Consider the following 25817-nt stretch of genomic DNA (forward strand, 5'->3'; position numbering starts at 1 on the left):
ACATAAAATAAAGTTTTTGGTCTCTTATTTGAAACAGCTTTCTGCTTTCACTGGCTCTCTAACAAAATAAAGTAGGCCTGTTATTTTACTATAGCTATATATTTTTTAAAAGCATCAGTTTCCAGTTGGGCATTCAAGTGATTTGATTACAAAGATGCTAGGGGTTTAATGTTACACAAATATGACAGTTCCGTTTTAACGTCACGGTTCGGTATGATTTCGGTACAGCAGGGGGAAAAATGTAACTTTTAATTTTTTTTTAAATAAACAGTGGTTTACTGAACAAGTTGCTCTTTCTTTAAATACATTCAGTAATAGTTTAAATTTTCTTAGTGATAAAAATCTAACTTCCACCCCTTTTACATTATAAGGTTACAATTAGGCCTAACAACTTAACCCAAACTTAAATTTAATTACTATTTATTTTTAAATAGATGATCAACACTCAACTTTAAAAAAGAAATGTATGCAAACATGTAAATTGCACATAATGCAGTTTTTAAATTAACTTATACATAATAAAATTTCTAGGTTATTTGTTAAAATATATTCAATTACACACTGGCTGTCATAGCATGTTTTATAACATATTGATTTAAACACACATTAAATAATTAATACTAACAGGTTTAGTAAAATATAATGAGTATATGGTGTAATTTTTCGCGAAATGCTCCTCTCTAGACTTCATTTCTCTAGCGAACTAACGAGCTGTCAACAGGCAACCAGGTGAGACACAGGGCCCATGAGCAATCTGAAGTATCTAGATAGAAATTTGGTCACACTTTATATTAGGTGGCCTTAACTACTATGTACCTGCATAAAAAAATAAGTACAATGTATTTATTGTGGTCATATTGTATTGCAAAACACTTTTTCTGCTATTGCGATGGGATACAAGTAAGGTTAGGGACAGGTTTGGTGATATAGGTAGGTTTAAGGGTGGGTTAAGGTGTAAGGGATGGGTCAACAGTGTAATTATAAATGCAGTTACAGAAATTAATTACAGATGTAATTACATGCACACAATAAGTGCATTGTACCAAATTATTAATTTAAATGTAAGTACACAGTAGTTAAGGCCACCTAATATAAAGTGGGATGGAAAATTGTTGCCCATTCTTAATGGGAATGCCCCATGCATTAACATCTGTAGTCTTAAAAATCACTGTTCAAATGTCAAACCAATGTAAACCCTGCTGCTAATTTAGATTGAAAATATTCAGGTGACAGGTTTCAGTTTTTTTTTTTCTTCAGTTTGACGTCTGAAACTTTGACAAGTTTTTACAATCTAAAGTTAAAAACATGTTTACTTTTAATTACTGGCATACATACTTTTTAGGTACTTCATTTTAATTTGAACAAAACTGAGAATAAAACTAAGACATAGAACCTGTACATCTATACTAACTTAAGGCAGAATTTCTCAGCAATTTATACACCTGTGGGGGTTTAGCGTGACATGAGGGTAAGTAAATGATGACAGATTTTGGGTGAACTAAACCTTAAGCAATATTGTTACATGGTAAAGAACATTGCTGAATTTTGAAATGATAAAATTATGAAGAAAAAAATCTTGCCTTGAGGTTTCAGAAAACTAGAGCTAAGGTTGCTCAACATTAGATCACAAAACACAGCATGGAATATCTGTCTGTCTCTCTCTCTCTAGAACATTTCTGGAAATCCACAGCTTGATTGCAAACCTGCGTGGGTCAAAGTGGGTTTATTTCATCAGATTGTAAATCTTTTTAAATCCTAGAACAGTCTTTTGTCACAATGGAATGTAAATGCACTCACAGGTAAACACTAAACCTGTTAGTCCTGTCAAACACACGTCCTCAAATTACTATATCCAAAACAAACAAAACTTTTTGAGATCAATGAAAATGTCATGCATGTTTCCAGTGTTTTAAAATGTCCTTGACAATGATGTCAAAATGATGACATAAATGAAATAAATCAATGAAATAAATATTTATTTAATAAGAAAATCAAAAAAAATACGATATGCAGTTTTTTCATTCAATTTCTCTCTCTGTTTTTTTTTTTTTTTCTTCTCAGGTAAATGTTTTAAGTATGTCTGGAAACAAGATTCTTTCGCTTTGCATATTGATTGGTAGGTTGGTCCACACTATTTTTAATAAATCAAGTATGCCAATTCATGGATAGTTCACATGTTCTGTGTACGGGAAATTCTTCAAAAGTAAATTGGTTTTAATAATGTATAATGGGTTTGGTTACAGATTTTTAATCATTATCGTATTTTAGTCACATCCCCAACTGACTGCATGTGAAATGTTACTTTTTATTAGAAAGACAGTGATGTACAACCTACACTGACAATTTATTAATGTATTCAGAATTTTTGAAATCATTTGTACAGTATTTTTCACATATTTCTTAAAAGTAACTTGAGAATGGTGCAACAACTCTTTGAAAAACTAAGTAGAATGAGGAAGAAATCTTCAAGGAATATACAATTAATATACAAGGAAGTCATGTGGAGCAGTAACTTTGAGTATCATTTGATACATCTGATGATACTTTGGCTGTTTGTTCAGCGTGTGAACGATTTTTTAAAGAAAAAGTAGTCAGATCTACCTATAATTCACTCCACTTCCATCTAGAGGACAAACATACAACTGCATCTAGATTTGTAGGAGGCATGAACTAAACTAAAGGCACACAAGAGAAGAACATGTGATTGATCTAAACAACGGACTGAATTTACAATAGCAGCCATGTTCAGAGTTGCAGATTGTACTGTATCCTCACAGAAAACAGGATTTATTTCATTCCAGTTTGTAGATATTTGCATCTTAATGTTTTTGTAGTATTTTTTATTTTATTTTATTTTTTTTACATACGCAGAATCCCTCATGTTATTGGGAAAGACAGAGAAAACAGGTAAGAAAAAAATAATATTAAGAAGGAAGGAGTGACAACAGATGAGTGAAGAAGAAGTGTGACAGATAATGTTTCCCAGACTTGGCTCTGCTCCTGTTGTGGTGTGGTGAATCATGGATTTTCTCCATGTAGGATGAGGGAAATGACCATGGATGTCTTTTTCCTCATTAACCAAGCATGCCTGTTCCTTCCAAGCCTTTCCTGTCTGTACAAGGGACTTTGTGTGTGTGTGTGTGTGTGTGTGTGTGTGTGTGTGTGTGTACCTGTTTTTCTATTCAGGTGGGGACTTAACCCTGAATACACACAGACTCATGGGGACTCGTGTCACGGTGGGGACCTAAATTGAGGTCCCCACAGGTAAACAAGCTAATAAATCACACAGAATTAAGTTTTTTTAAAATCTAAAAATGCAGAACGTTTCCTCTAAGGGGTAGGTTTAGGTGTAGGGTTGTTATTGGGCAATAGAATATATGGTCTGTACAGTAGAAAAACCATTATGCCTATGGAGAGTCCCCACAAGGATAGAAAACCTGTGTGTGTGTGTGTGTGTGTGTAAGTGTGTGTGTGTGAGAGAGTGTGAGTGTGTATGTCTGTGTATGTACAGTATCTCACAGAAGTGAGTACACCCCTCACATTTTTGTAAATATTTTATTATATCTTTTCATGTGACAACACTGAAGAAATGACACTTTGCTACAATGTAAAGTAGTGAGTGTACAGCTTGTATAACAGTGTAAACTTGCTGTCCCCTCAAAATAACTCAACACACAGCCATTAATGTCTAAACCGCTGGCCACAAAAGGGAGTACACCCCTAAGTGAAAATGTCCAAATTGGGCCCAAAGTGCCAATATTTTGTGTGGCCACCATTATTTTCCAGCACTGCCTTAACCCTCTTGGGCATGGAGTTCACCAGAGCTTCACAGGTTGCCACTGAAGTCCTCTTCCACTCCTCCATGACGACATCACGGAGCTGGTGGATGTTAGAGACCTTGCGCTCCTCCACCTTCCGTTTCAGGATGCCCCACAGATGCTCAATAGGGTTTAGGTCTGGAGACATGCTTGGCCAGTCCATCACCTTTACCCTTAGCTTCTTTTGCAAGGCAGTGGTCATCTTGGAGGTGTGTTTGGGGTCGTTATCATGTTGGAATACTGCCCTGCGGCCCAGTCTCCGAAGGGAGGGGATCATGCTCTGCTTCAGTATGTCACAGTACATGTTGGCATTCATGGTTCCCTCAATGAACTGTAGCTCCCCAGTGCCGGCAGCACTCATGCAGCCCCAGACCATGACACTCCCACCACCATGCTTGGGTCTTGGCAATCTTATTATAGCCTGCGCCATCTTTATGTAGAGCAACAATGATTTTTTTCAGATCCTCAGAGAGTTCTTTGCCACGAGGTGCCATGTTGAACTTCCAGTGACCAGTATGAGAGAGTGAGAGAGCGATAACACCAAATTTAACACACCTGCTCCCTATTCACACCTGAGACCTTGTAACACTAACGAGTCACATGACACCGGGGAGAGAAAATGGCTAATTGGGCCCAATTTGGACATTTTCACTTAGGGGTGTACTCCCTTTTGTGGCCAGCGGTTTAGACATTAATGGCTGTGTGTTGAGTTATTTTGAGGGGACAGCAAATTTACACTGTTATACAAGCTGTACACTCACTACTTTACATTGTAGCAAAGTGTCATTTCTTCAGTGTTGTCACATGAAAAGATATAATAAAATATTTACAAAAATGTGAGGGGTGTACTCACTTCTGTGAGATACTGTATATATATACAGTGGTGTGAAAAAGTGTTGGCCCCCTTCCTGTTTTTAAATTTTTTTTGCATATTTGTCACACTTAAAAGATTCAGATCATCAAACAAATTTTAATATTATACAAAGATAACCCAAGTAAATACAAAATGCAGTTTTGAAATAATTATTTAATTTATTATGGGAAAAAAGCTGTCCAAACCTGCTTGGCACTACGTGAAAAAGTACTTGCCCCCTAAATCTAATAACTGGTTGTGCCACCCTTTGCAGCAACAACTTCAATCAAGCGTTTGCGATAACTGGCAATGAGTCTTTCACATCGCTGTGGAAGAATTTTGGCCCACTCTTCTTTGCAGAATTGTTTTAATTCAGCCACATCGGAGGGTTTTCGAGCATGAATGGACTGTTTAAGGTCATGCCACAGCATTTCAATTGGGTTTAAGTCCAGACATTGATTTGGCCCCTCCAAAACCTTAATTTTGTTTTTCTTGAGACATTCAGAGGTGGACTTGCTGCTGTGTTTGGAATCCTTGTCCTGCTGCAGAACTCAAGTGCACTTGAGCTTGAGGTCACGAACTGATGGCCAGACATTCTCCTTCAGGATTTTCTGATAGAGTGCAGAATTCATGGTTCCATCAATTATGGCAAATCGTCCAGGTCCTGAAGCTGCAAAGCAGCTCCAGACCAACACACTACCACCACCATGTTTGACTGTTGGTATGATGCTCTTTTTATGAAATGCCGTGTTGGTTTTACGCCAGATGTAACGGGAAACACACCTTCCAAAAAGTTAAACTTTTGTCACATCAGTTCACAGAATATTTGCCCAAAAGTCTTGGGGATAATCAAGATATTTTTTGGCAAATGTGAGACGAGCCTTTGTGTTATTTTTGGTCAGCAATGGCTTTTGCCTTGGAACTCTCCCATGGATGCTGTTTTTGCCCAGTCTCTTTCTTATTGTTGAATCATGAACACTGACCTTAATTGAGGCAAGTGAGTCCTGCAGTTCTTTAGATGTTGTTCTGGGTTCTTTTATGACCTCCTGGATGAGTCGTCTTTGTGCTCTTGGAGTAATTTTGGTAGGCCGGACCCTCCTGGGAAGGTTCACCACTGTTCCAAGTTTTCTCCATTTGTGGATAATGGCTCTGACCATGGTTTGCTGGAGTCCCAAAGCCTTAGAAATGGCTTTATAACCCTTTCCAGACTGATATATGTAAACTATTTTGTTTCTCATCTGTTTATGAATTTCTTAAGATCGCGGAATGATGTGTTGCTCTTAAAACATGCTTCACTTTGTCAGACAGATTCTATTTAAGTGATTTCTTGATTCAACAGGTCTGGCAGTAATTAGCATTGGGTTTGGCTAGTGAAATTTAACTCAGCTTTCTAAAATAATGTGGTTAATCACAGTTCTTTCATGATTTAATAGGAGGGGGCAATTATTTTTTCACGTAGGGCCAGGTAGGTTTGGACAGCTTTTTTCCCTTAATAAATGAAATCATCATTTAAAATCTGCATTTTGTGTTTACTTGCATTATCTTTGTGTAATATTAAAATTTGTTTGATGATCTGAATCTTTTTAAGTGTGACAAATATGCAAAAAATTTAAAAATCAGGAAGGGGGCCAACACTTTTTCACACCACTGTTATATATAAGATATTTTTTCTTGTAATGGCAAAGCTGAATTTTCAGGCATTACTTCTGTGTCACATGGTCCTTCAGAAACCATTCTAATGCTTATTTGCTGCTCAAGAAACATTTATTATCAACAATGTTATCTTATTGTTATTAATTTACTCTGTACTTCTTGTTTATTAAACTTATGTATAAAAGCAATATCACACTCATGAGTGTGCTTTTGGTTGGAATATATGTGATTAACTGCAGTCTTGTGATTACATTATAATTCAGAATATCAGGATATTAATAACAGCACTATTGCTTGTATGATAATTATATAGCCTACTGATGTGAGATACAGTAGCAGTGACAACATATCATTGCTTGTTGATGAAATACATTAAAACCAGAGAACATGACCTTTTATTAATTTCCAAAGACCTATAAATAACATATTTTTAACATTTTAACAAGACTGATTTTTACACTATTCAAAATAAAGGCTCCAAAGGGGTTTTGCATAATGATGCCAATGTTCATTCTAGTTTCCCAAACCAGAGGTTAAAGTAACAAGGTTCTTAGAACCATTTTTTCTTAGTGTAAGGAACATTTTAATAATCTAAAGAACCTTTTTCTAATATAAAGAACCTTTTGCGCAATGGAAAGGTTCCATGGATGTTAAAGGTTCTTCATGGAACCATCAATGCCAATAAAGAACCTCCATTCTTAAGAGTGTACAGGTTTTCCGTGACTGTGGGAACATTACATTTATATTTCATCTATGAAAAACATGCATGCCTTACAGAGGTCAGTAAAAATCTAAATCACACACATTTGACTCTCTCTCAATCTCTCACACACACACACACACACACACACACACACACAGCCAAAGCAGCCTTATTTCATTTACACGCAAACTGCATGTAGCTGCACGTTCTCAGCACAACATGTTGCTGCAGAGTCTCACATGAGCATGTCACACTCACATTATGGCTGCTGTGCTCTATGGTTGCCAATGGTGACAGAAGCTTCCTCTTAGGCATGAGCGGGGCTGGGCATCAGGGGGTCCCACCATAGAAACAGAAAAAGCTTCAGTTCATTGGGTCCCATGGCCCAGCGCTGGGAGTCACATGGTACCACTATGACCAACCCCCCCCTTCCTCTCCCTCAGAATCCATACGAGTGGGGGAAGGGAAGGGAAGGGAAGGGAAGGGAAGGAGAGGAGGGAAGTGGGGAGCGAGAGAGGGAGGGTTGAGTTGGAAGCATGAAGGCAAGGTGAAGAGTGTGAAGCAAACAAACGAGTGAGAGGGAGTCCTGTATCCTCCGCCGTAACAGAGAAGAGGAAATCATAGCCACAGCCCTGACCCTGTGCCTTTGCTTTAGCACATAGCCTGGAGCAAGGGATCACAACAAAACCAGACACACAGAGAGAGAAAGTGACACAGATAATAGGAACACTCTGGAGCATTTGACTGGATAACAGGCTGCCGGAGAGGGAATGCATCTCAGCGGTTCATCTTCAGGGAGCCTCCCGGTTATGTAAGGACGTCTGTGGATTTTTGTAAGGATTGCTTAATTAGAGAGGATACTGAGGGAATATTGCACTGAGAAGCCGGAATAGTGTGCCATGAGTGGGAACAGGAGGCGGAAGAGGGATTGCTAAAGCATGGAGCAGGTGAGCCACACAGCCTGTGTACTATTACACAGAACAAACATGTTTCCCGTTTCATGTCAGTGATGCTTCGGGCAAAAGCAAACAGCACAGCAGGATGCTCGCATCAATCTCTAACAGTGAGACAACCCTCAATACTACCGTGTGGCTTGCTTTTTATGTTTTTAGCTTATTCTGTTCATGATTGCCTCTTTGTGATGCTGATGTCATTCAAAGAATATCACACAGCATTTCAACTAGAAAGGGAGTTGGTATCAGAATCACCATTAGATTTGAGTACAGTCTTTCCCGTATCACTGCTTAAAATCAGATATGAGTAACCTTAAACTCTGCTTTGCATGACAGCGATGCACCTAAAACACGAGCATGCAGATACTAGTCCAGACAAGCATATCATATTTAATAACTGCAGATTTAGGTAAGCATTGTACTGAAGTTTAAGGTAATTGTGCACTTAAAAAACATGACAGACTGTTTTGGTTTAGTCAAACTTGATTAAACCCAATGGGGAAATCACTAGGGTAACAAAGGTGCTTCTGTAAAAAAATATAGAATGCTAAAAATATTGGGTAACACTTTATTTAAAGGTGTCCTTTTTATACGTTACATGTACTTACTATTATAATATTATAATAACAATAAATTATGCATAATTACATAATTACCCTAACCCTAACGATATAGTAAGTACATGTAGTTAACTAATATTACTCAGTATTTAAATGTATAATTACACTGTAACAAGGACACCTTTAAATAAAGTGTAACCAAATACTGGAAAAGAGAGGAGACAATAAATAAATGGCAGGTGAAATGTATATATATATATATTATATATTCTCAAACTCAAAGAGCTCAAAAAGGTGATGATAGATTCACAAATACAGATGTCACAGACATTAAACATTACACTAATATAGAGCTAATATTAATTGTTGATTTTGAATAGTCTTAAAGGGTATATGATTATTATTTTCTATATGTGAATTAATAGTAATATTGATTATTTATATGAAGAGTGTCGTCTGAAATTTTCTTCTAAAATGAGCATTTTTATCAGGCTCCTATATTTACGTTTAGTTATTTCACTTTAATTGCATAGAAAAGGGCCTATACATTGCCATTAGAGTAAAATTACTAAACCTAAACATAGGAGCCTGATAAAAATGCTTATTTATATGAAAATTTCAGATAGCACTTAGAGGCGTTTGCATCTGAACTCTTCATATAGTATTTCTTAAATATTGCTACTATATATATATATATATATATATATATATAAACACACAAGTAAAATTTATGACAAGTGGCTGCATTTCTTTCACTAATGAAAAACAAGGATGCTGATTCCCTGGGCTGAATTTTCTGCCTGGGCATTATGTAACGGTCTCAACAGTCTTGCTCCTTTGGGACAGCCATGGGTGTGAGAGAGACACCATGACACTGCATTTTTCAGTTTGTGTTTCAGCCACGTTTGAATGACATTTAGCAAAAATATTTATTTCCTAAAAACATCTTTCCCTCTCTTAAAGCGGGTTGCATGCTGTTTTTTCCCGCTCTCCAGTGATGAATTATTCATGCACTCATTCAGACGGGGACACGGCACGTCCTCAGCCACGTCTTGCACTGGGCTAACGTCAACCAGGTGATGTCATCCCCATGCAATAGTAGGGATGTCACTGAATAGGACAGTTGTATTATTAGAAACATTACATTGTGTGAATGTGTGTGAGAATATGAGGACATGTGAATACACAATACTTAACTATAACATGTTTGTCATTATATTAGGTTATTTAAAACAACATTTAATATTGTATCATTAGACTGTTTAATGTCTATAAAATCTGTGTATGTGAATCAATCATCAACATTTTTAAGTGATTTATGTCTGTTTAATGACATATTAGTTTGTGACACGACCCTTAGTTTGATTTACGCTAATATTGTGGTGCGGATGTTTCATGTTTCATCAATCTGTTATCTCAGATTCCCATTTCCCCTGTAGATTTATAGTGTTTGACATTCAGAAGTATCACTCATGTGTAATTGAGTGTTATGAGAGGAATAGGAAGAGGCTATTATTGTACCTAATCCAACCTCCAAATGTGTGTTTATTTGTGTAAATGCATTGTCATGGAAAAATGCCAACAGGCACTAACAACTAACTAGCCAAACAACAGTCCACCATGGACTGAGAATAGCAGTAGATCGATACTACGGAAAAAACACACTTCTCTGCTTTAATTGGTGCAGGGGGGTATAAGGTAAAAGACAAATGCTTCACATACTTGACATTTTCCCTGGACTATGATACAGTCCAGAATATGTGTGTGTGTGTGTGTGTGTGTGTGTGAAGGTCGTCTCATTGATCAGGTGTATGGAATGACTGTAGGACAGTAACAGTAGCTGGCTCTTTAAGCACAAGTGCAAACCTACTAAAAATAACAGCTGAGTTCGTCCTGCTAGTTTCTTCTGATCTGTTTGCAGCTCCTTCTTGTCTTAACATTGTCAAAAAGCTGTACATTTATCTGTGATGTGTATGAAACAGGCCCATGGGCCAATATTGCTGCAACTGTAGTCAGTAATGCAGAAACAGACAGTTGGCACGAGCTGGTAGTGTGCTCATGGGATAGAGGGATGATTAAAGACTTTCACAAAATGAAAGAAGTGGCTGTAGATGAATCAGACCTAATGAGGAAGGGGACCCATGTTGTAACATCAATCAGGTACATTTGATTGGTCAGTATTTATTGGTATCTAATGTGCAGCAATTATTTTTAATCTTTTATCAAAATAATTTCGCTCCACCTTTGACTTTCCATTTTGGCTAAGGTGACAAGCCTTCATATTAGGTGTGTTCAGCTTGGGCTGGCCTCACCAATTGGTGTGATTTGCTTCTTGCAATCAGCTTCATTTCTGAGTGAAACTTGCACATTGTTTGATTTCTTTATCTCAGATGGTGTGGATTAGATGCAAGATCTGTCAAATAAACAAACATTTCAGATGTTTACATACATCAACAGAAACATTTTATTCAGTATTGTCTGTACTGTTTAATACAGCTTCTGTATGTACAAGAAAAATGTTCAACATAAGCTTATATTATTTAAATGCATTGGTGGTGTTGGAAAAAGTCAGATAAAATTTCTAACCAATCCATATTTTCTTGTTTTAGATTCTCCCCACCAGCTTGTCTTAAAGAAATAGTTTAACCATAAATTAAAATTAGCTGAAAATGTACTTACCCTTAGGTCATCCAAGATGTAGATTAGTTTGTCTCTCCATCTGAACAGATTTAGAAAAATGTAGCATTAAATAACTTGCTGACAGTGGATCCACAACAGTGAATATTGGCATCAGAATTAGAGTTAAAACAGCTGACATGAAGTAATTTACACAATTTCAGTCCATCAATTAACATCTAGAGGCAAAAAGCTGCTTGTTTGTAAGAAACAAATATATCATTAAGGTGGTATAACTTTAAACTGCTACTTCTGGCCAAATCCGAGTCCATAATCCATATAAATGCTTCTTTAATTCTGATATATTTGTTTAGAACTGTGTTGGACTGTTTTCGCTTGTGGTCACTCGTATCTGTGCATATTTCTCTCCTGATTCAGACAAGACGACTTTTTTTTAAGCAATGCTGTGGAAATAGGACTCGTATTTTAGTCGAAAACAACAGTTTGAAGTTGAAAACGTCTTAATGATGAATTTGTTTTTCACAAACATTCAGCTTTTGGCTTCACAAGATGTTAATTGATGGACTTGAGTCGTGTGGAGTACTTGTGAATTATTGTGATGTTTTTATCAGCTCTTTGAAATCTGACGGCACCCATTCACTGCAGAAGATCCATTGGTGAGTAAGTGGTGCAACACTAACCCTGCCCAAAATGTATTCACTCAATGTTACATCAATTACCATTAATTATTGATGTAACCTGCAGAAGGAGTGACTGTAAAATCCCCACAGGCTGATAGTCTCTCTGGAATGTGTGAAAACAGACAAGGGGAGTGATACAAACAATGAAAAGTCCTAGTGCTGTTGGACAGTTTATTAGTACACTTGGAGTGGCGCATTACTTGTCACATTACGGAAGTAATATGGTTTGCAAATGGATCCTTTATGAACAAACAAAAAATGATCTCTTTTGATCTCTGAAAATGATCTCGACTTTAAATCAAGTCTTGGTCTCATCTTACATGAGATTCGTTTTCACCAAACTGTCTACGAGCCATTTTTAATTTGTCTAGGGAATGGCTACAAATGTACACAGAATCTGTGAGATACTGCACTGCAGTTTATTGAAAGGATGCTGCAGATGCTCCAGCATTAAATCATTCCAGATCAGCACTCAGACAGCAACTGTGTATTTTATACTCTATATAGAAGACACTTAATAAAACCAGCTTCCATTTGAAGTAATAAATCTATAGCAAAGTTCTTAGAGGGACAAACTTTAGGCCAGCTTTCTTCTAAAGGCTCACCACAAGACAAAAGAGCTCTCATGTTGTCTGGATGAGCCTGTTTTCTCTGCCGCTGTCTGAGTAGTTATTGACGTTACAGCTGGAGCTAATGACCTGTTACTTCATCACTGTCCACCAGCCTTGAATTGATATATATGAGTGAGAGAGAGAGAGATTGAGAGGTTGTCTTGCACTCGTTCATCTCTGTCTCATTCATATTTTCTTCATCCTGTGCCCTCTTCTCCACCCTTTCACATCCATTAGCTCTTCTATTCTCCCTCTGTCATTTATTTCATCCCTCTTGTGGCCATATTGCGATATTTTCGGTTTTGGTATCACGCTGGTTAGATTACGGATTATATTTGGAGGCAAATTCATCCCACTCTGCAGTTAGTGGGCAGATGGCTGAGGGTTTGTGCTCACCGAAGCAGATGTTTCCATGTTTAATCTGCACGTGTTTCCACATGGCAGCAGAAAACGGCCTCATATTAGCAAACTAACTAACATTATTGATAGATTTAGAATGCAAACATTGTTTTTGTAGTTGCAGTAAATTATAAGGGAGGTTACGTGGGCAAAACTATTGCTCTTAAATGGAGCATGGACTGTCTGGCTTTGAAGAAACTGGCATGTACTTCTAAGATATGTTTTACAGATGACGCGCTTTCCAGATCTTAATGTATTTAACAGAGTCAGCTCGCAGTGCCTGGGACCAGTTGGATTGAACAGGATATTAGGATATTATATGCAGACGTTTTTTGTAAATGTTGGTGATGTCTCAAAGGAGCTCATTTAATGAACTTTAACCCAAAATGTAGAAACAATAACATTTCTTCAAGCATTTAATATCTACTTTCTCAGTGCTGAAATAGTCCATGAACATTTCAAAACCACTGTAGTGCATGTATGGATGTTTTTGAACATGCAGGGGTCAGACAGAGGCATTATCCCTTTGGTGTTTGACCTTTAGACCAAAGGAAGTGATGTAAAGAGAAAGGAAATAGTGGTATGTATGCTATGCCACATGTGAATTATAAGGAAACAGGACGTTAGCGCTTTACAAGCACCATGAGATGGTCTCACCGACCAAAAACAGCCTCAGTATCCTCATCACAGCTCATAAATAGAGAAAATGGTAGTTCATGTAACACAATACAGTACAATTCGGAGCATTTCCTCTCACTCCAGTTATTTTTACCGTTTAGTGCTTTCTTCTTTCCTCCAGCGATAATACGGCACAGTATGTTTCTGCTTCACATTCATATATTCATACTATATATAAACACTGCTTTCTAAGGGCCTTGAAATACATTACATATTTATAGCAAGTAGTCAACACTTGTATAGTTAAGTTTTTAATCTAAGTCAGAGTTGAGTAATTGATGCTGGTTTAGTATGACGTTTCTTTCTTTCTTTCTTTAGCCTGGTAATTTGTAAAACACACAAAATGTATCAGTCGTCCACAACAAAGCACAGCGTCTCTTCATCACTGAAGAGACTGAACAACGTAGATTTACGGCAAGTTGTAGGGACCACAGAAGACATGGGGTCGTGAACCCTATGACCCCTCCCTCCTCCTGTCCCAGACACATACAGCAGGGTTCAACCATATGAGTCCATATTAATTTGGGATTTTTTTATTTAAACTTGGAAATACACAAAAGGCTTTAAGATTTTAAGAAAATATAAAAAAGAAACATTGTGACGTAAAACGACTAAGAGAGGTCATTTAATGAAATCAAATCAAATCAAAGTAAATGAGTGACACTGAGCAAGTGACTCTTTGTACAGATGGTCAGATGTTCTTCTCAAAAAAGCTCAAGATGCTCTTTGAATCGTTTCAAATCATTCTGGATCATATGACAATCAAATTCAAATTTAAACACCAACTTGTGGGGTTCATGCAGCTCGAGTGCTGTTGTTATTAAAGCAAATACTGACACATTCAGAATTTCACGTAATTGTTATGCTGACAATATAAATGCTAATGTAAAAAAGTACTAAATTAGAAATATACAAAATTTAGGTATTTTTCTTATGGGACTTTATTTGAACCCCACTGTACATCTTCTTAAAGAAACGGGAAAGACCCACAAAGCTTGAATTTATAGCATAACATTAGATCATTACATAAAAACACACTGTACTAAGTGTAGTTTTTACAAGCTAGCTGCCGGGCTTTATTACGAGCGCTGCATGGATGATAATAATGATGATGATGAGAGAAGCACATGGGAAGGACTCTGCTGGAGCCATATACACGCTTGATTTAACAAATGTTTTGGTACAATGCATAAGAGTGACTTTAACATAAAAGTAAATAAAAAGAAAACGGTTTTATGCAGCATAATGGAAATTATGTGAAAAATAACCTACATGTGGCTGTGTTTTGGCTCAGAGCTACAGTCTCCCAATCGCTGTATCTCCTCTTATCTTGTGGCTTGCAGGGGTTATTGGGATAATTTGATCTGGTTTGGTGGTAAGCGAGGATAATGGGCACTGGAGGGGATTCTGAGCAAAACACACTCTCTCACACAAGCATGGACACATACACACCACACACATTAAAGTTAGGAATGAATTCATCAGTGTAAAACACAGATGCATTGCCTGAGGAATACACTACTGTTCAAACGTTTGAGATTGAAAAGATTTTTTTTTTAATGTTTTTAAAAGAAGTCTCTTATGCTCACCAAGGCTGCATTTATTTCATCAAAAATACAGTAAAACAGCAATACTGAGAAATATTATTGCAATTTAAAATACTTTTATTTTTATTTTATATTTAATTTTTATTTTTTTAAATGTAGGCCTATATTTAATTTATTTCTCTTAGATGGCAACGCTGAATTTTCAGCCTCATTACTCCAGTGTTCGGTGTCACATGATCCTTCAGAAATCATTCTAAATATGCAGTTTTTATGCACAAAAATAAATAAATAAATACAATTGTCATCACTTTTCAGTCTACTCCACATATTGTGGCTTTAATAGGTCCATTACTGCCCTCAAAACTCAGATACGCAAAATCAGCAAAACATCTCCTGCTTCGTTTGATTTACGTGTTGAAGAAACACACAAAAAGGAGCTTGGAGTATTGCAAAAGGCTCTCTCTTTTTCTTTCTGTCTCTCTAATGACAGCCACATGGACTGCTGAGGCACTGAGTCAGTGGAAGGGCCCAGTGCCACGTTCTCTGTGTTTTCTGCAGCACCAGCAGTGTGTTTCCCAGTGGCCTGAGGACGAGAAACTTTAAGGTGCTGGCTGAGGGTCTGCAGCTTTCTAGAGCTCCCGAACTCTTCAATTCAATACAGTTCAGTTTAATCAACAAGACAGCATATAAAAGAAAGATTTTGTTTTGACTTTTTCCCACTGTGACCTAATGTACTCCACCGCTGAGTTTCTTAACTTGATCTAAGTGAGAAAAGAAGTGAGGTCACTGTTTGCCATGTCTCCAGGCAGCTTTGTCAATGTGCCGCCGGTCGGCCAATAACAATGAGCCAGCTTGAGTCGACTTCCTACTGTATATTTACTTGACAGTCATTTCACACCCAAGTCTTCCCGCAAATCAAACTAACATACCAAAGACAGGCAGCTTCAGTTCTTCAAGGAAGTCAAGACTGAAAAACACAAACATGAACGCTTTTGTGAGCTATTTTTAGTCATTGTTTCCTAAGCAAGACTTTAAATCCAGCATTGTATTTTTCTGTGGTAAAATGACCGGTCTAAAGCAGTGGCCTTTAAATCAATACTGCATTTGCTCGCCTGTTTGCCTGCATCTCATTGATTGATCTGTCATGACCACAGCGTGACCTGCAGAGACCGAAGCGCCTGTGTGTTTAATCGTCACATTCTGCAGGTTGCATTGGCTATAGTTCCCAATCTGTAACCTCTGACCTCTACAGCTCCCATTTTCCTACATGCATGATTCATAACCATCCCATGTTGTGTCACTCTTTCAGAGAAAATTATTTTTGCCACGATTTCTCTTTAGTAAACCATTGATGAGTCAGTATGAGTCGGAATATACACTAACAACAATTCCATGGTAATACCATGTTTTTTAGCTGCCATGGTTTTACTGCAAGCCTGTCAATCACTGCACTTGTCATTTACTACAACTACTAATTACAAAATCATGTTTTCAGTGTTCATGTGTTGTATGTTTACTGTGCATTTGCGGTATATATTTTAAAATATTTTTGTGGCAAACAATAAACTTTAAGTGTAAAATTACATTATGATAAAATGATTACCATAATATAAAAATTTTACTTTTTTATTATTTACACAGGTGATTTTTATATTTGATATGCAGAATTGATGTTTAGTTATTAATAAATTACATTTTTATTTAAGCTGTTATTTACATTTTTAAAATATATATATATATATATATATATATATATATATATATATATATATATATATATATATATATATATATATTTTTTTTTTTTTTTTTTTTTCATTTTTGACCTAGTAAATGATGAAAACCATTTTTTTTAACACTTTGAGGTTAAAATGCTACATGTGTCTCTCTGGAGAATGAATGGCTGTTCCATATAAATTACATTTTTTTTGGACCGTGTGTTTTGGACAAGTACCATGGACATATACCATTAATAATCATAATTAATGCAAATGTAACATGATATTGAATGTATCATTTATGTAGCCTATCATGATACTGAAATATATTTAATGTGATTTTTACATGGTAGCCCCAAAATATCATGGTCCATTGGCGAAAGACACACATAAAACCAACTGTTTTCACTAATAATTTAATACCACGGTATTATCATCTGATTCCTTCACTTTACCATTATCTTTTTTGGAGCTCACTGCTATTAACATATAAAGCCGTCTTGGCAGTTGTATCTTTCTCTCTACACGCTCATTCTTTACTCACCTTCCTATTTTCTGTTATGTCTTTTCGTTCCCGTCTATCTTTTTATCTGGGTACAAAGAGGGCTTTGTTTTGTTGGCCTTGAACGCACCGCGCTCTGGCGCCCGTCACGCGTCCTGCTACGTCACAGTTTCCGAACGCAAACGCAACGCGAACGCAACGCGAAGCGGCGTTTCACCTGAAGGCCGCCAGAGGACGCGCCGCGCCACTCGTTACCACACACAGATTAATGCAGCGCGTTGTGCTGTAGTGGGACAGGCCGGTGGAGGAACTGAACGGATTTGTATCGGGGCGAGGGAAGAGGGAGGGCACTGCGGGCAGCCAAACAACGGGAAAGAGGCGAGGGGACGGAAGAAAACTGGATAAGTGAAAGCCACGGTCCAAAATAAATCGCTCATAGCAGAATTATTTTATACACATCTTAATCGCGACCCCCCCCCCCGAAAGCCCCTCTCGGTATCCCCCTGCAAAACAAGTTAAGCTGTCCAATGAATGGAGTTGCATTTTGCCTTGTTGGAATACCTCCGTATCCAGAACACGAAGTAAGTGCAAGACTTTTCCTCACTATAACGCAAAGCGCGCTGAGTTTGAGTAAAGTCGAGCTGAACATCGTTGTGTGTGTTAAACACTAGTGTTTTATTAGTCAGAGAGCATGATTTCCTAAGAGGATTAAGTAGCGTGGCTACAGTGTGTACAAACAGATGACACCGCTATTCCTACAGTAACTCTTTTTAACCGCGCGCTTGGGTTAATGATCGCATTTTACCCTTCAGCATCTTATGAAGCGTGTATTTACCGTGATAAACGACTGAAATTGTCGTACTGTAAGAAAAAAATCACATTGTTGTTGTCAACGCTGCCGAGAGCTCAGGATTCAGCTGTACAGCCTGTCAGTCAATCACTGCATATGCCATTCACGTATTTATCAGTGATTTAACTACAAAATCACGCGTTCAGGCTGTTTATATTGTTTTCTGTGCATACAATTTTTTTTTTTTTGTGGTAAACGATAAAGTTTAATTGAAAATGCTCATCCTAATTAGAAACACATGTTTTAATATTTGATACAGAACCTTTGTATGATGTGCAGAATCGACGTTTCATTATTACTAAACTGGTATTATTTACAACTGTTTCCCCTCCTTTTATGCATGTAAAAATGGCTGTTACATAGAAAGTTGTGTAATTTATTCCAACAGTGCATTAGGCTATCTGTAGATCTGATATTAAAGAACTGATATTGGTGAAACTGATTATTGATTTATACCATAATATCACATATCACAATATCAAATATTCTGTGGTTTTTAGTATAAATACTATGTAAATTAGGATTCAAATTTATTTTGTAAATGAGTTATTTGCAGTTTAATGCTGTTTGATCTTCTTGACGGTTTTAAACCTGTAAAATGAATTGTCTGTTTTCTTTCTGGACATTTCTCTCTCCAGCAGGCTGCTCTCCTTCATTTGTGTCTATTTATGAGGAGGGAAAGAGGAACCATTTATTTGTAAACCACTGTATATTTGATTGAGAGAGTGTGTATGTGTGTGTTGTCCATGTGTGTTTGGGTGTGTACCCGCACATTACAACATCACCCAGGGCAATAGCTTTACTGTATGTCTCAGATCTTTTCTTTGTCATAACTCTTGTTTTACAGTCAGAGGTTTTCCTCTGCTCTTTTATTGGACCCTTTTGATGTGAACTGAGGAAGGAAAGAATGTTTATTTAATGGTTTTTGTGCATCGTTAGCAATAGATTGTATTCCATAATTTCTCTTATTGTGTCTGTTCAGTTACCTGTGTCGTATCTAAAGATTTTACCACGCTGTTGGTGTTTGCAAGCCAAAATTGTTGTAGAGGGATCTTGATTTGCACCAAAATTATTTTGACGCTTAAAAATGTCTGAATGATCAAATCTGAAAGCTTCTTCTGTCACCAATAGAAATGTATTATTTGTATAAATTGGCAAAAAAATCTTTTATGAGCCATTTTGGTGTCAAAAGGATTTTCAGTGGATGAAGTCGGTTCACACAGGTGTCCTGTCAGAGTAACCACAGGTGTAGTTTATCTCTTTGTGCCCTATAGAAATATTGAAACTAGTTTGATATTATTTCTGAGAACATGAGTGATAGATGAGTTTCTGATGATAGACATGATATATAACTATATTTAGAGATCATTTAGCATAAGACAAGTCTGTATTGTTTTTATAAATAAGTGATAATGTTTCATTATTTTGAATTCAGGTGTAGTCATTTGGGTTAACCATGTAATTCTTTTGTTTTGTTTAGACTACTTCCATGTTATGTTTCTGATCTGAATGCATGACGTGGTAATAATGAACGTCCAGCTCAGAGGTACAAGCTTTCCATGTGCACTTGAATGCAGCATAAGAACATAATTCACTGATGTTTGACAACCAGTCCAGATTTTGATTTTGTTAACAGACCTATTAGGCCTATTGTTGATTTGTTCTTTCTTTTGTTTTTTCATAAAAGGTATAATACTATAGTTGTATAATGATCTCTTAGAGTGTGACAGTAAAGTAATTTATGTGAGGAATTGAGTCTCTGTGTGAATATGACATGAATCTAACCCCATGTCCCCAACCCACACAGAGAAAGAGAGAGGGAAGATATTTACAGAGAACAAGAAAAGATCAGGGAGGGAGATTAGAAAGAAAGATGCTATTTTCTCATTATGGACCCAAATACACTTGATAAATATAGTCTGGCGATGTTTTGCTCAGAGGGTGTGGTACGAGTGTGTGTGTGTGTGTGAGAGAGTGAATGTGCTGCTCTCTCTCCCAGTCATGCCTAATTGAACCCTGATTCAATTATCACAAAGCGGTTAGGCAGAGAGGAGAGGAAGAAAGATGGAGAGAGAAGAGAACATGAGAACACACTTCACTTCATTTAGAGAGATCAGCAGACTGCATTTAGTGTTCACAAACATCAGATGAAAGCAGTCAGTCATGAACACATTCAAATTTGTTTTGTCAGTCTATATTACTTAATTATAGCATGATCTATATTATTTAATTATTTCATTTGCATGGTCTATTAATCATGCAAAGAAACATTACAGAGCTGTGATTTCCCCCTCTGCTTTAAAAATTCAGTTCGTTGCTAATTCATTAGAAGATTTAGCCTAGAAGGTCTGATTCAAAGCTCTCACAGTTGTACATGAGCAGTTTGTGCTTCCTGACCTTTCTTGTCTTATGTATCTTGACAGTCCCTTCACGATTACTTGAGAGAGAGAATTTGTGCAAAACTACAAACTTCATGATTAGGTCTATGAGAGAGGAGAGGGTGAATGTGAGAGTAGAGGTCCATTAGCACTTTAGACGCTGTTTGAAACATCGTCACACAGGCCTCCAGAGCTGCTTTACACACTCAACTCACTCTAGTTGTTTCATTCTTTACTCACTACTTTTGGTTTAGTGCATTTATTTGTATTTTTTTATGTTTTGGAAGAAGTCTCTTATGGTCACTGCCAGTTATTTGATCAAAAAACAGCAATATTGTGAAATATTAGTACAATTTAAAGAAACTGTTTTCTATGTTAATGCATTTTAAAATGTAATTTATTCTTGTGATGCATTACTCCAGTTTTCAGTCTCATGATCCTCCAGAAATCATATCCTGTATAAGCATATGCAGCATATGAATTAATATGCTGATTTGGTGCTTTAGAAACATTTTTTATTAATGTTGAAAACAGTTGTGCTGCTTCATATTTTTGTGAAAACCGTGACATATTTTTGATGGGACTCTGATGAATAGAAAGTTGAAGAGAACAGCATTTAGGCCAATTAAAAAACAATCTTTTATTAACATTATATCTTTACTGTCACTTTTGATCAATTTAATGTGTCCTTTCCAATATTCAATGAGGTCTAAATGTCTATAATCATATTCAAAAACTGTGATTTTTTAAATTTTAAAACTGTAAGTTACGATATATTTCACATTCTGCAATGCACAGGTCACTAATCTAATAAGTAAATTAATGACATTGATCATCACTGTTTGTACAGAAGGTCAGATGTTCTTCTACTTAAGCTCAAGATGCTTTTTGAATCACATCAAACCATGCAGAAGAGCATGATCATCAGGTTTGATACAAATGTGACCCTGGACCACAAAACCAGTCATAAGCGTCAATTTTTTTAAATTGATTTATGCATCAAGCTGAATAAATAAGCTTTCCATTGATGTATGGTTTGTTAGGATCGGACAATATTTGGCCGAGATACAACTATTTGAAAATCTGGAGTCTGAGGGTGCAAAAAAATCTAAATATTGAGAAAATCGCCTTTAAAGTTGTCCAAATTAAGTCCTTAGCAATGCATATTACTAAGTTTTGATATATTTATGGTAGGAAATTTACAAAATATCTTAATGGAACATGATCTTTACTTAATATCCTAATGATTTTTGGCATAAAAGAAAAATCTATATTTTTGACCCATTCAATGTATTGTTGGCTATTGCTACAAATATACGCGTGCTACTTATGACTGGTTTCGTGCTCCAGGATCTCATATATGGATGGATGGATGGATGGAAAAAGAGACAAGAAAAGAGGATAGATAAATGGGTAGATAAATGGATAGATGCAAAGATAGCCTGATAGAACTCCTTTTAGAAGATACTCAAATCAGTTCTAAAGAATGTTCATTAAGAGTGATCCAGGATTTCGATTGGTCAGACTGACACAGAGGAGAGTGTTTTAGATCCTCTCTCATCTCGTGCTAGTTTAATGCTTCTGTGAGTTCAGGAAATGGTGCGGTGAATCAGGAATTGCTGTACACCGATCCATGACGCTACAAACCCAAATTTAGAAAGGCTTCCTTTCTGAGAAGCCTGATGGTCTGGGTGGAGCGAGATGACACACACCCTCCGCCAGTGATTTACACAAACAGAAGAAGAGAATAACAATTGATAATTGAACTAATCAAACAGTTCTCATCAACACGCACAACAGTGGCTTCCTGGGACATATATTATAACAGCGCTGAGCTACTCCGCTCTAGCGCTCCACCCTTCATATATCGCTGACTCATCATATTGAAATGCAGGGGCACAGTATAAAACATGTGTGAGCAGTATGCTGTTATTCACTGCAGTATTATTGGGACTGTATTTGAAGAATGATCGCTGTAGGCTTTAGATGTTGAATGCGGAGCCCCAGATGGGCGTTGGCCTCCACCGCTGTTCCCAGTGGATGACAGCACTCACATAATGGCTGCTTATTGATCTCTTTCTCTCTTGCGCTCTCCTTCTCCCCCTGCCTGTCTCTGTAACCTAAAGTGAACCTGATGAACCATTACAGAAGTGCTCTTGTTAGTCATTTGACTGTCTCGATAGCCTGCAGTCAATCCAGTGACCTGCGTTTGATGGGAATAGCCATGACAGTGACCCAGTGACCCTGACCACCCATCGCTATCAGCAGCTCATCTGACTGAGTTAATTTTTTGCACGCATGTTTGTGTATATGAGTTTTCTGTTGGGTTGCAGTCATTTATAAGCAGTTCTCCTTACAAAACGAACCACATTAACTATTGTTTCTAAAAAATAGTTCTTTTTACAGTTACTGCTGTAAAATAGGGTGGTTGTCTTAATTTCAGACATTAAGTGTCCTGCATTGTAATGCTATACTTCATCTAAAACCGTTTCAAGTAATGCTTTTCTACAATGAGCAATCATTACAGTCAGTATATCTTTAATGAGCTTTGCTACGCTATAAAAATAGGTTGCCAGATATTTTCCCTAAAAATATGGTAACAATGTATCTATCTATGCGCATCTATGCGTATCTATCTTTCTATCTATCTATCTATCTATCTATCTATCTATCTATCTATCTATCTATCTATCTATCTATCTATCTATCTATCTATCTATCTATCTATCTCTCTCTCTCTCTCTCTCTCTCTCTCTCTCTCTATACACACACACACACACACATACACACACATATATGTGTGTATATATATATATATATATATATATGCTTTCTACAATTTTCCAACATTTCAGCCTAGAAACCTTTTGCACATTTGATTGTAATAACAGAGCAAAAGCCAAAACTTTCCATTTCTGTCAGTACAGAGTGGGCAGAGGGCAATTTTTGTAAGTATGATGAAAATGCCTCTCTTCCCACTGGAGTACATTCCTGTGTGCCCTGCAGAAAGAGAGAGGGTGGGAGAGGAGAGCAGAATTAAAGGAATAGTTGGGCAGGGCACAGGGCTGTTGTGCTATGAGGAGATTCACACAATGACTCTCTCTTTCAGCAGAACACAGCAGCTAATGCAGCTCAGTTTGTTGATGGTACACAGCTGGTGTGTGTGGAAGAGAGAGAGCGAGTGAGAGAGAGGAAGGAAGAGAAGACAGATCAGACTGTGTGTTTAGCTATAACTCATTGGGCATGAGGTCATTGTCCAGAGTTTATTCATTCCAGTGATTTGAATCTTTACTGAAAAGATTTGTTCAGAGATTTGTTCAGTGATCCTTTCTGTAGGTTATGTCAATACATCAGTTGAACCAGTATGTCTATTATAAGGGAATGAGTCACTTAACAAATTAGTTCAAACTGATTCATTTAGATTTGTAAAAAAAAAAAAAAAACCTGACTGATTCACGACCAAACCCTTTATTAAAATCTGCATTACTGCAAATCTACTAATTTTAGCATCATAAGCAATTTCTCTTCATCTCTTCTACAAATTTGGCAACTTTTTGACTATTATCAAGCTTTAGATAAAATCAACAATAGTCTAAATAATGGATTTTAAATAACATCTTTATTCATTTTAATGTGCATGGTTATCAGTCATTTTTATTTATTTCATAAATTGGTCCATTATTTGGTCATGAAATGAATTCACATACCGAACCCACATTCAGTCAGTCAGGAGATCCTTGCTCTATAATAAGATGCCTCAGTTTGCTTCGTTTGTTCACGAATTAGATACTTTGTTCATTCAGATGTTTCATAAAACTTGTTCAGCGCCACCTTTGAGCCATTCATTCAATAGGTCCAACCAATTAAATTCTTCTTTACATCTGGCACTCAAATGCTGTTTGTTTGCACCACAGCAGGAATGTACTTGATGTTAGTGAATAAAAAATAACAAAATTTAAAACAATTTGTTAACATAATCTATTTGTCCAAAAAACACAATTTGTTCATGACTGAAACACCACTAGTAGCGTTTTTGTTCTTCTGGCAAGATGGTGGGACAAGGCCGGTAAGTCTTTATCACAGCCCATGTGCTGTCAGGCCTTTTTTTTTTTTTTTTTGCGTATCTTTGTGTTTGGATTTTAGGAGTTTATTGGTTTTTAACTTGTTGACCTCAGCATCGTGTTTATCATTATTTGTAAACAAATACACAGGCTCACATTCTGTATATGATTGAACATTCAACCCTTGCCCTATAAGCACAAACATCCCTCTCTCTGAGTCTGTTAAGGGATAAGATGTTTTTCCCTAGGGAAGCGTGTCCAGGCAGGCCGGGATTGGAGCCTGGGACTTGCCTAGCTGGAGCGGCTGATGGAGAGATAATTCGAGCGCAGGGTAACACAGCAGCAGCCCGAGGGCAGGGAGGACAACTCTCCTAACGCAACTCATTTATCTCATTCTCTCGCATGTCTACCCACTCATGTCATATTCTTCAGTAGTTATCCATCAGAATTCATGTTTTAGTTCTCAAAGGAGTCATTTTTTCTCTGAGGTCATGTTTCATGTTATTTTGCATCAAACAATTTAATTTAAATGAGCATTTTCAACATTTTTAGAATTATAGGTTTGTTAATGTGCCTTTAAGACATGGTAATGACCCCTGGTTGGAATTTGCAGTGTCCTGCTTAAAAACATGCAATAAAACAGAGTTTTAATGTCAGAGTTGAAAAAGATGCAGATGAACACTACCGTTCAACAGTTTGGGGTCTGTAATTTATTTTTACATATACATTTCTGAAGGAACTTAGTTTTATTCAGCAAGGATGCATTAAATTGGTCAAAAGTGTAATTATTGTAATACTGTTTTGTAATATTGCTGTTTTGGCTGTATTTTTGATCACATAAGCACCAAGGCAGATGTACACAGTTAAAGATCAACAGTAACATTTAATTGACATCAGTGAGTCAAAGTGAGCCCTACATTACATGACGAAAATGCTGCTTAGCAAATGTTTTCAGAGACAGTTATGTAAAACATGGTAAATGAGTCTCTCTTTTGAAAATTGTACGTTTAAATACAGATTTTTCTTCTTTCTTGACCTGCAAAGTTAACGGTAGTGTTGCCATTTTGTTTCTTTTTTCCAAGCATCAGGCAGTGGAACGAATTTATGGCTGTAAGGAAATGTAAAGTAGGAATATCCCACATCTGACTTTGAAAGTAGTACAGGATAACTTCCACATACGTGTTTTTCATCTGTCTGGGCCAAACGTGGGTGGTCA

The 25817-nt window shown here is 36.9% G+C and overlaps 1 protein-coding gene and 1 long non-coding RNA gene across 3 annotated transcripts in view; one reads left to right on the top strand and one right to left on the bottom strand.

Annotated features, from left to right (window-relative positions):
- The first annotated feature begins 7553 nt into the window (after positions 1-7553).
- arhgap23a (Rho GTPase activating protein 23a) overlaps positions 7554-25817 on the top strand; it is an 87044-nt gene continuing 68780 nt past the window's right edge. Inside the window, exon 1 of one of the 2 annotated variants that reach the window (XM_058769144.1) lies at positions 7554-7974. In XM_058769144.1, the coding sequence (XP_058625127.1) occupies positions 7966-7974 (9 nt within the window). In that variant the 5' untranslated portion in view covers positions 7554-7965. Of the gene's footprint in view, positions 7975-17660; positions 17894-25817 lie in introns of those variants that run through there. The other variant, XM_058769143.1, reaches the window with a different exon arrangement.
- Positions 10720-15995, bottom strand: LOC131536317 (uncharacterized). Its single transcript, XR_009269913.1, has 3 exons — positions 14818-15995; positions 11220-11259; positions 10720-10953 (listed from the first exon to the last, which is right to left on the bottom strand). It is a non-coding gene; the product is annotated as an uncharacterized LOC131536317 (long non-coding RNA).

Source organism: Onychostoma macrolepis, chromosome 03, assembly GCF_012432095.1.
Source record: "Onychostoma macrolepis isolate SWU-2019 chromosome 03, ASM1243209v1, whole genome shotgun sequence".
NCBI classification, from domain to species: Eukaryota; Metazoa; Chordata; class Actinopteri; order Cypriniformes; family Cyprinidae; genus Onychostoma; species Onychostoma macrolepis.